The 12,031-nt window shown below is 41.1% G+C and overlaps 1 protein-coding gene across 1 annotated transcript in view; it reads left to right on the plus strand.

The window, feature by feature from the left end:
- The first annotated feature begins 132 nt into the window (after positions 1 to 132).
- Positions 133 to 12,031, plus strand: part of mpc2b (mitochondrial pyruvate carrier 2b) — a 29,837-nt gene continuing 17,938 nt past the window's right edge. The window contains exons 1-2 of the mRNA XM_070893465.1: positions 133 to 409; positions 6,413 to 6,453. Coding sequence (XP_070749566.1) covers positions 310 to 409; positions 6,413 to 6,453 — 141 coding nt within the window. The 5' untranslated portion in view covers positions 133 to 309. The remainder of the gene's footprint in view (positions 410 to 6,412; positions 6,454 to 12,031) is intronic.

Genomic DNA, 12,031 nt, shown 5'->3' on the forward strand with positions numbered 1-12,031 from the left:
ACGTCCTCAATAACCAATCGTCTTTGTCGAGGCGGGGTCCGTGTTTGGATGAGACCCAACTAAAGTGCCGCTGAAGGTGTGAGGGGCGGGTTCTAAATGATCAGCAGGTTAGGCTGCTCGCCTGCAAATGTTGCCACGGCCCCGCCCCCGCCGCCGGTCGCTTAGCTCCGTGTCATCGGGGACGTAAAGGACAAAGTTGGAGGACGACTTGAGTAGGGTGTTTGGACCAGGGTGCTGAATACCGTAGTTTCAATTTGTTTCTATTGTTGAACGCTCTATTTATTTCCCAGTTGTAATAATTAGTGAAACATGGCGGTGACCGGTTTGAGAGCGATGTATCACGGCGTGTTGGACAAGATTGGACTAATGCTTCCTGCCAAAATGAGGCCGTTTTATGAGCACCCGGCAGGTAAAAGTTTTGCTGCGGCGGCCGTCCATCGCGGCTATTCTATAACATTTCGTGCTTGTGAGGCACAGAATGGAGCGGCGGGGTCAGTGCCAGCCTGCGGCAACTGGTGTGTGTGGGTGCTGCGGCTGCTGTGACATGTTTGCTTCGCGCTTTCCGTGTTGTTCACTAGAATGCGATCGCGAAATAAAACAACGATGAACGAATAGCAAACGAATATGAAAGATTCGATGAGCAGCCGTTGGTCACCGGTCGGGGCCTGACAGCTGCTGCTGTAACCAATTGATGTAGTGTCGTACAAAATAAAGACGACGGTGGTTGTGGGAGAGAAGATCGCCTCCTCAAAGACTTTTTAATTTTCATCTTTCCAGTGAATTACTTATCAGTTGTAAAGTGATCATTGACGTTTCACTGGTTTAACAAAATGAATCAATTCATAACTTTTAAATGAATGGCTATTAAATGTACTCGTCTGATTCAGATAGGGTGGAGCTAAGAAAACTCCCACTTCACGGATTGGTGAATTATGGAATCTGTCACGTTTGTGTGGATAATCAACTCGCTTCTTTTCAAAATACTGATGGTTTAGCTTTGTCCTTCAAATTTATTTTTAGAAATACAGGTCATTGCTAAGGTTGAAGACAATATGGCTCATTGCCTATGTAGGTTCATTTAATTCATAATGTTAAAGCAAATTTCCAGAGATGATTTACAAAAATGAATAATACACTTAATTGTGGGTTTTTTTTTGCTTCTCCCAGGAGATGGTAACATCACTTAAGTGGTTTACATATGGCAGTGATGCCGAAGGCTCCATTGTAAACAGATGATTAACTTGCATGCCCACTTGGGTGTTTAGGTGCTGAAGTGCCCTGACCCACTAGCCAGTAAAGTGATCTTGCTACAGCTGGCCTATATAGATTTACCCCAACCATAGTTTAGTGGTAAATAAAGTAAAGTGCCAAATGTGCATTTGTAAAGTACTTCAGTATGAATTGGATGGTTTGTATAGGAGCAAGGCTGGGAGACAACATCAGGAAACCATATTAGAATCACTTCTGATCCTGTTTTTATTTGCAAACTTGGTTGTGTTTCAGCAAAAAATACTGCAATATGGAATAACAGAACCCACCAGCCTCCCCCTCTAAACAGCTGAATTTTAAAAGGAACTCTAATTATCCCAGAGCAAAATCATCCAAAACGTCCATTGACCATCGCCCACTGAGGCAACATTTCCACCCTCTCTCTTCCCCCATCTTATGTCTGTCTCTCTTTTTTTTTTTCTCTCTCTCTCTCTTTCCCCCACTTCCTCTTTTTTTCTCTTACTTTCTGCTCTTCTCTGCGACCCCCAATTGCATGGTTTGGATTCCACAGATGTTTGCAGGTTGAGTAGATGAAGCATGATATGGAATATGCTGCCTTTATTGCTCAGTTCTGAATTGTTTGTAGCCTTTTAATTTGTGGTTGGCTTGCAGTGCACTTTCTACCTGCATTCTGGGATTGAATAGATGTAAGCTTTGTACAGTCTGAGGAAAATTATGGGGTTGCTTTTATGCTTCTTTCCTCAGAGGGCTCGTAATTGACCCAGTGTGGCTGAAACCCTGGCAGTTATGTTATCGATGTTCAAGCCATATTCCTCTGAAACGTTTGCCCAGGGACTTCTGCTCTCTGCTGATTTTGACAGCAGCTCAATCAATCCTTGTATCCTGTTCCTTGTGCTTGTTTCTTTTGGAGAATAGCACATAGTGATTTTACAGGGTTTATCACAAATCATCATTGGCTTGCCCATTGCTCCAGGTCATCCAGGTATCTTTTGAAGCTTTTCTGATGCTATTTTTTGAGTTTATGTAACATATCAATCATGCTGCAATGAATAATTAATCTTTCAATTGGATGTACTTATTTTTTTTGCTTGCCAATTTACCCCATCCCTCGCCTTAAGGCAGTAACTCCGTGTTCTTAAGTGCCTGACTCACGTGCCATTCTTCATGTGAGCCTGCATGTGGATTTCTTTTGGATTAGAAGGATCTAAACAGTTGAATTCCCCGGGTTGATATTGGAATCATTGCTTTAAATAGATGTAAATGATTTGGACTCTGGTATAGGGAGCACAATTTGCAGATGGCAGAAAAATATGGAGCCTGGGTAACCATGAATAATACTGTAAGCAACTTCAGAGGACACAGACAATTAGTAAATTGGGCAGATAAATATCGGTTTAAATTTAATCATTGGCTGAAGGGTAGGGAAATATGAATAAAACCAGATGAATCACCCGGCATCGACATAGGCACCAGATTCGGACACGATAAACTCAGTCGACCCTGCAAAATCCTCCTCACTAACATCTGGGGATTGATGCCAAAATTGGGAGAGCAGACTAGTCAAGCAATAATCTGACATAATCATACTCACAGAATTATACCTTTCAGCCAACATCCCAGACTCCTCCATAATCATCTCTGAGTATATCCTGTCCTACTGGCAAGACAAACCAACCAGAGGTGTTGGCACAGTGGTATACAGTCATGAATCGTGGCCCTGGGAGTTCTCAACATTGACTCTGCACTCCATGAAGTCTCAGGTCAAACATGGACAAGGAAAACTCCTGCTGATTACCACTTACTGCATTCCCTCAGCTGAAAATTGCCCAGGTATGTCCTGTCCACAAAAAGCAGGACAAATTCAATCTGGCCAATTACATCCCTATCAGTCTACTCTCAATCAGCAAAGTGATGGAAGGTGTCATCGACAGTATTGTCAACCTGCACTTACTCACTGATAACATAAGAATTAGGAACAGGAGTAGGCCATCTCGCCCCTCGAGCCTGCTCCGCCATTCAATAAGATCATGGCTGCTCACTGATGCTCTGTTTGGATTCTGCCAGGACCACTCGGCTCCAGACCTAATTACAGCCTTGGTCCAAACATGGACAAAAGAGCTGAATTCCAGAGAGGAGGTGAGATTGACTGTCTTTGACATCAAGGCAGCATTTGAGCGAGTGTGGCATCAAGGAATCCTAGTAAAATTGAAGTCAGTGGGAATTCGGGGCTATACTCTACACTGACTAGAGTCATACTAGCACCAAAGAAGATAGTTGGAAGCCAATCACCTTAGCCCCAGGACATCGCTGCAGGTGTTCCTCAGGGCAGTGTCCAAACATCTTCAGCTGCTTCATCAATGACCTTCCCTTCATCATAAGGTCAGAAGTGGGGATGTTTGCTGATGATTGGACAGTGTTCAGTTCCATTCGCAACTCCTCAGATAATAAGCAGTCCATTTCCGCATGCTGCAAAACCTGAACGACATTCAGGCTTCGGCTGATAAGTAACATTCACACCACACAAATGCCAGGCTGTGGCCATCTCCAACAAGAGAAAGTCTAACCACCTCCCCATGGCATTCAATGGCATTACCATCAACATCCTTGGGGTTACCATTGACCAGAAACTTAACTGGATCAGCCACATAAATACTGTGGCTACAAGAGCAGGTCAGAGGCTGTGTATTCTGCGGCAAGTGTCTCGCCTCCTGATTCCCCAAAGCCTTTCCACCATCAACAAGGCAGAAATCAGGAGTGTGATGGAATACTCTCCACTTCCTTGGATGAGCACAGTTCCAACAATACTCCAGAAGCTCAACGCCATCCAGGATAAAGCAGCCTGCTTGATTGGTAGCCTATCCACCCCCTTAAACATTCACTTCTTCCATCACCAGCGCACTCGATCTGCAGAATGTACTATCTACAAGATGCACTGCAGCAACTCGCCAAGGCTTCTTCAGCAGCACCTCCCAAACCCGGGACCTTTACCACCTAGGACAAGGGCAGCAGGAGTATGGGAACACCACCTCCCAGTTCCTGATTTGGAATTATATCGCTGTTCCTTCATTGTCGCTGGGTCAAAATCCTGGAACTCCTTCCCTAACAGCACTGTGAGCGTACCTTCACCTCACTGACTGGAGCGGTTCAACACCACCTTCTCTAGGGCAATTATAGATGGGCAATAAATGCTGGCCTTGATAGCGACTTCCACATCCTGTGAATTAATAAAAGAAAACAATCATGCATGTCATTGGATCCAAGGTCACTGCAAAATAATTGGGAGCAGACATCAATTTTATCCCACCTATTCCAGGGCAGTGAGACCAATTGTGGCGCCCTCTATTGCTACCCCAGCTAATTCAGTGGAGACCGGGCATTAAACCAGCAATCTTCTGCTTCAAGTGGCTAACTACTCATTGGGTAGTTTTGCTGATCCACGGAGGGAGCTTGGTTAATTATCCTGTAATATATTGTAGTGAATATTACATTGATTTCTATAAATCTGATAATTTGTGGGTTAGCACTAGAATTCATTACTGAGAAACAGAAGGACGAAGGGAGATCAATGTGTTAGTCTTAATGTTTTGGAAGAAAAGCCTTAAATACATAAACATTCAAGCATGATTTAAAAAGAACTAATCATTGTGTAATGGTGTTTAGAGTTGTGTCTTATTAGCACACGCAATTTAGACTTGACCTCGTTCTGAGAAAAGCTTGTCTCAACCAAAATTTACCAAACACTCTCTTCATTGCTATGGTTTTTTTTAAAGTTTTGTTTTATCTACTTAAAAATATTTTTGTTCCATTAAAATTAAGCTGTGGTGCGATCTTCATAGTTTTGTTTGCTTCTTGTTGAGTGTCCCTTTTATTTAAAAAAAAAACCTGGGGAAACAATTTGTGAAATAATTATTTCTAATCTGTTACAAAACAGAATCAAATCGTTAAACTGATTTGCATTTTATTTGGCTTATTTAATTTAACAATGAATTTACAGCTGGCTTTACAATGGGTGATGTTATAGCAATATACTCTGCAGCAATTACATAACTACGGCAGGATATTGTGGGATTTTTGTTCTGAATGCCCTTGGCAATTCTTCTGATCGCTTTGGCAACTATTGCACAATTAGGTTTCTGTAACTGGTACCACAAAGCTTTATTTTAAATGGAAAAATGTAAATCCTAATTTTTTTTAAACTATCCTTGAATTAAAACCTTTTAATAGTAATATCCTATTTTTTTTTAACTTTCACAAGAAATGCTTTGCAGTTGGCCTACATTTTTAGCACCAGATTGGTGCGGCTGTTACCAGTTTATATACAGAAGTTTCTGCTGAAATAATAGGTTACTGGATCAACTACACTTTACAGGAAACATATTTACCTAAAGTTGTTCACACTTAAAATATCCACTGACTCAAAAAAGTGACTGTGAGCAGACCTTTTTCTTTGGGTTTGTTTTTTGAGCATACACTCTGCTGGTGCTGTAAAAAGCAGGCTGGCAGAATCACTATAGCTACTGTATTTTAAATTTCAACTGATGATTCCACTCTCTTGACTTGCCTAGCAGAAGAGTAGAAGCAAGTTTTTTTTATTAAATCTGGTACAAGTATGTTTCATTATGATCAAGAATAAGGGGATTAAAGGTACATTATTTTAAGAATACTGGCTTTTCTCTTTCAGGGCCCTGACAATAGTAACATTTTTAAGGTTGTTTACTGGAATTGGTATACATTGCAGTTACCCATCATTTAATTACTCCAAATGAAGAATGTCTTGATACAATAGTTACATCTATTGAAATAAATGGATGCCTGAAAAACATAATCACGAGAAATTTTCTGAATATTTACCTTGTTTTCATCGGACCTTTCCTGTTTAATTCCTCTTAAACTCCCAATATGTTTCCTAAAAATGATCTCCTCCTTGGATCCTTGCTGTAGTGAAGTTGGGACTCTGCACCATTTTCTAATTTAATTCATCCATAGCAGCTCCTTGCATCCTTGAGTCTTTTCAGCCTTCTACAATACACAAGCTTTTAAAACCCTTTGCTTCACTGTTACTTAATTTAACTTAACTTCACTCCTATATAATTGTGCTCTATATAATTGGCCTTTATTCAAACAAGTAAAGAATTTGCATTCTGAAAATGTAAAGGTTTAATTACCTCTATCTTGTTTCTAGGTCCTCGCACAGTGTTTTTCTGGGCACCAATTATGAAATGGGTGAGTATGTCCTGTTACAACAATCTCACAGGTTTAGCAAATCAGCACAATGTGGATCAGGTCGTATGACTGATCCTGAAAGGAGTTTTCAACAATACACATCTACAATATACAACTGCTATGATATACTGGGCCAGAATTTCAGGCAATGGCTAGATCAGTAAATTTTTCTGATTTGCACACTGACCATACCTTTGCAAACCTACTTCAAAATTTCCTGGTATTGATATGCCGCAGTGAGCATAGCAACAAATTAGAAGCTGAAAGCCAGTGTACTGATCCCACTGCTATCGGTCAGATTTCTCTTTTGTGGTGCTGAAATTTAACTACACTTTAATTCGATGACAATGTTTCTACTGAAGATTTGCCAATTTGAGATAATTGGCTTTTCCAGATTTTTTTTAAGTTTCAAATGTTCTGTTTCTGTAAAACAAATAATTATATACAGTTATATAGAAAGGGGGAATACTGTTAAAATTGTGACGGAAAATTGAAGAAAATACATCAGTCCGGAATTTGCACTCCAGATGACGGCAAACTAACGGCATTTGCCATCATTCCGTCTTTGAAACTGACTGCAACTTCAGGATTTGGCACAGGCGTATGCGGAAATCCTGAAGTTGCGGTCTGTCATTTGCTGCTCCGATATAGGCTGCGCTGTGCACTCGCCCCCAACAGAGGCAGCAATCAGTGTAATCACTCAATTCGGCGAAACTGACAAACTTCGGCTCTTCCGCAATAATTAGGTTGTTAAATACAGGTGCAGAGTCGCGACTACGGAACCCTTGGGACTGAGGCCGTTCCGGCTTCCAGACTTTCGATCGTCTTTCTGACGTCACAAATCCGGAAACACCCGAGCCTAGGTTCGGATATTTCCGGATTTCGGAACGTCAGAAAGACATGGGGAGGGGACCCCTCGGAAGAGAGCGAGCCCTGCCGAGGAGAGAAGGCCCCGCCGAGGAACATAAGAAATAGGAGCAGGAGTAGGCCACCTGGCCCCTCGAGCCTGCTCCGCCATTTAATAAGATCATGGCTGATCTGATCATGGGCTCAGCTCCACTTCCCTGCCCGCTCCCCATAACCCTTTATTCCCTTATCTCCCAAAAATCTGTCTATCTCCGCCTTAAATATATTCAATGACCCAGCCTCCACAGCTCTCTGGGGCAGAGAATTCCATAGATTTACAACCCTCTGAGAAGAAATTCCTCCTCATCTCTGTTTTAAATGGGCGGCCCCTTATTCTGAGACTATGTCCCCTAGTTAGGAGGCCCTGAAGTAAGGGCAGCGGCGACGGGCGAGATGAGTGGTGGTGAGTCGAGGTCCAAGGTTGGGCAGCGGTGGGGCCCCGAGCTTGGCAGCCTCGGAGGGTCCGGATTCTGGAACATTTTACGGATTCCGGACGACCCTGCCACCGATTGTCCGGATTCCGGAACTCCGGATTTTTGACGCTGCACCTGTAACTCATTAAAAGTTGGACCCAAAGGGATTGGGTGTAACTGGGGGTTTAACAGCGTATTGACTGCTAAATAATGGTTATGGTCCTGAAAAACAAATTTTGAGTGTGTGCAGTGTCAATTTATTAAAATGGATAAATTTAACACTTACATTTAATCTTTTAAAAAAAAGTTTTTTTTTAAGTTTGTTCTTCCTTATTTCAGGTTTGCCTTTTCCCCATGTGAGAGCCCAAATCTTTGTTGCTGTTAACATTTTTTTCAAGTTAGAATTTTAAGAGCTTATCCACTTCCTTGTTTGCTGTCTGAGAAATATGCATTTTGATTGGCTGCTTAGACAGCTTGTTGACGTTACAGCAGCTCGCACAACGGAATCCCCGCTATACTCTGTTGATTTTGAATTGAACGTTGGAAAACCTGAACCTCTCCTCACCAAGGTTGAGAGACCTTTGTGCGAAGCTTACTTCGGAGCCAGCAAACGCCTTTGCTTCACCGCTGACCGCAAATTCCAGGCCATTGATTACTTAATTTGAACAGATTTTTTAAAAAAATTATTAATTTATTCACTTTTCAGGATAAAGCAACAGTTGATCAGAATTGTATAGGTGACAAATTCAGCAATTTCTATGTCATTTGTGAAGAGGTGCTGAATGACCACAAACCTGACCAGCAGTAAAGACATACTTGCTGTCTGGTATAAAATGGATATTGACTTTCTGAGCACATCTATAACCAGAATAAACCTGTGTTTTATTTGTCTGTGTATATAATCAATGTCCACACCACATATTTTTTTTTAAATGGTAATGGCAATATAATTATTTATAACTAATACAAATATTGTGTATGGTGAATAATAGTATTTGTTAGCAGTGTTTGTATCTTTTCTACATTTAACACTTGCATAAAACAAGTGGCCTGTTTTTTTTAAAGCTGTGCTAATTAAATTCAGTTGGTGTTTGCAAGGGGATTCCGTCTATTACCGAAACTAATTGCAGGACACTTGCATTAATTGTAATGATATTAAGGCCTCATTAGATAGACAAAGACATTCAATTACCTTAATCCTTATTATAATGAGAACAATTACAATGCCAAATAATTCTCTCATTTTACTTCCCATGAACTAGAAGCTTACATTCGTGACATGCAGTTATGTAAAAAGTTCTATCTGATTTAGGATAAGTTATTGGAAGGATTTCAAAGCTAGAAAGGTGTAGAAAGCAGGGTTTCATAGTGGCTATATGAACATCAGAGTCAGCATAGAATGAATGATCGGTGTCAATTAAGAGACCTAACAATGGATTTGTGGGTCAAACTACAGAGTTGGATGGAAATACAATTTTACAATGAAACACATGAAATTTCTGTCCCGTACCAGGTCCACTCATATAATCTGATTGGTCACTGATCTGTGCTCTATTAGCTACCAATCAAAATATTTGAATGCTTTACTCCTACAATTGAGTTCTCTCCATATCACATGGAATTACACGGATTTCAAAAGAGAGGGAAGGCATATGACCAGGCTGATCTTCATGTGCTTGATAAGATCATGTTGTCAATTCCTAGAAGGGGATCGTACTGCACGTACTATGGATTTTAGATTGTGTATTAAAACATAGTTATCAACTAATTAAGAAATTTATTGTGTTTTAAGGATAATTGACAATTAGCAGTCTGAACATTTCAAAAGGAGCGGGCACCATTAATATATTCACAATATACATGAGCATTTGTGTGAATGTCTAATTGCTGCATAGGCAGGCTACACTATCCATTATACACTACAAATGAATCCTAATAAAGATACCATTTGTTTGCCAGGAAATGTTATGCTTGGACTAGGTTTTTAAGTTACTGTGCTGTCAATGTTAATTGTTCAAACTGCAATTCTTCTGGGAGTTCAGGTGAGATTCTTCGTTTGTATTTGATCTTTGGATCTCTGTTTTCTATAACAATCTTGGAGCAATAAATCATGCCACTGTCAGGCCATCAGCACCATTATTTTCCAATGTAAGTGGCAGTGGTGAGAAAATGAGCATCCATTCAGGAAATTGTAATGGCCATTGGTTTTAATAGACAGAGCTATGATCATTACCTTGAATATTCCTTTGACGGGAGTACAGAGGAGTGATGCAAAAATCCCAGAAAATGATGGTGTGGAGTAAGTAATGATGTAAGTCAATTCCAACATAACTTCCTGAGACATTTATGCCATGATATAAATGTGCCATTACAGTGTTGCAAGTCTGGGCCACAGTTATTCTCCACAACCTCCACACAATTATTTTTCCAATTTTTTTTATATGTATGGAATCACTTCTGTGCATGCATATTTTAAGTGGTGTGTCAGGAAATTGAAAATGTTATTTAATTAAATTCTAAATTTTGAGAAACGTTTGACTTTTTGGCAATATGCAGTCCTCAGACTCTGGGTGACTGAAACATAGGAACAGGAGTAGGCCATTCTCCCACTCGAGCCAGTTCCACCATTCTATTAAATCATGGCTGATATGTACCTCCACTCCATTTACCTGCCTTTGTTCTATATCTCTTAATGCCCTTGCCTAACAAAAATCTATCGATTTCAGTCTTGAAAGTTTCAATTGACCCCACATTCACAGCCTTTTGATGGAGAGAGCTCCCTGATTTCCACTAGCCCTTGTGCAAAGAAAGTGCCTCCTGATTTCACCCCTAAATAGACGAACTCTAATTTTATGATCTCGCCTTTTTTGTTTTGGATTCTCCCACCAGAGAAATAGTTTCTCTGGGCTGAATTTTCACCACCATTCTGCACCGTATTTTTGGTGTCTGCTGTTTTTTTTGGAGCAGACTAAAATCTGCAAGTTTCGCCAAAGTTTCTGCTCCATCGCAAATTACTTGCGGCCGATTTTTTTTTAAAGTTCCTGACTTTTTGATGTCACCGGGGGTGCCATTTCTGCCCATTTAAGTGAGTTTGTCCAAGTAGGATTTTTTTCAAAAACGGCGCAGTGCACCGTTCTGAAAAACCTTACCGGAACTTGAGAAAAGCGGTGCAGAAAAGACAACATTGTTTTAGCGGAGCAGAGTTAGGCTTTGGAGGGTGGGAAGAAGTCACGGCACCGAGGGCGGGCTTTCAGCCCGGGATAGGAGCGGCACTGGGGGCGGGGGGCCTTTTGGCCCGGGATAGCACTGGGGACGGGGGCCATTCCGCCCGGGATAGGAACGGGGGCGGGGGGCCTTTTGGCCCGTGGTAGGAGTGGCATATGTTTCACTTTCCAGCCTCAGCCCTTCAGTGTGTCCCTTGTTACCCTGGCAACCTCAGTTTTTAGTGCAAAAACTTAAGCTCCACCCACAGAGATTCAGGACAATCTGCGCCGCACCAAATTCAAAAATTTATTGCAGTGAAACTTCCAACTTCTTTTTGGTGCAGTAGGCCACTAAAAAATCGGATGTACCTCTACAATTGCACAAAAATCGGCACACTGGAAATGTGGCCTCTCTGTATCTACCCTATCAAATCCCTTGATTGTTTTAAACACCTCAATTAGATTAGACTTCAACCATCTAAACTTAAAGGAATACCAGCCGTTTATGCAACCTGTCATCATCATTTAATCCTTTTAAGGCTATTGCATCATTTTGGTGGTTCTTCTGAATGGCCAATTAAACTGTTTTAATTATGCTGGTTGAGGAATAAATGTTGGCCAGGACATCAGCAGTACACCCCTGCTCTTCTTCAAATAGTGTAATGACATCTTTTATGTCTACCTAAGGGGGCAAGTGGGACTTCGGTTTAACGTTAGGAATGCATGTCTGTTGGCTAATCACAGAAGGAATTGATGCTGACTGGTGAAAGAGTTTGTTGCCCAGGCTGTTCAAACTTTGCATGCTGAAAATGGTTGGTCACATGGGACCTTCTGATAGAGGGGCTGGAAGCATAAATTTAGAAATATTATTTTATCTTTTTCTGTGCTTTGCTATCGAGCTTTTTTTGCTGAGATTTTCCCCTCGTTGGTTTTGGTTGTTTTGGGGTAAGAGTGTCATTGCATGCTGTCGGTGTTCATTTTGATTCTTAGAAACCGCTATACATTTAGAAGTATCTCGAATTTCCTCTTCAACATTAATTTACAACCTGAGGGTTT

This window comes from Pristiophorus japonicus, chromosome 11 (assembly GCF_044704955.1).
Source record: "Pristiophorus japonicus isolate sPriJap1 chromosome 11, sPriJap1.hap1, whole genome shotgun sequence".
In the NCBI taxonomy this organism is placed as follows: domain Eukaryota; kingdom Metazoa; phylum Chordata; class Chondrichthyes; family Pristiophoridae; genus Pristiophorus; species Pristiophorus japonicus.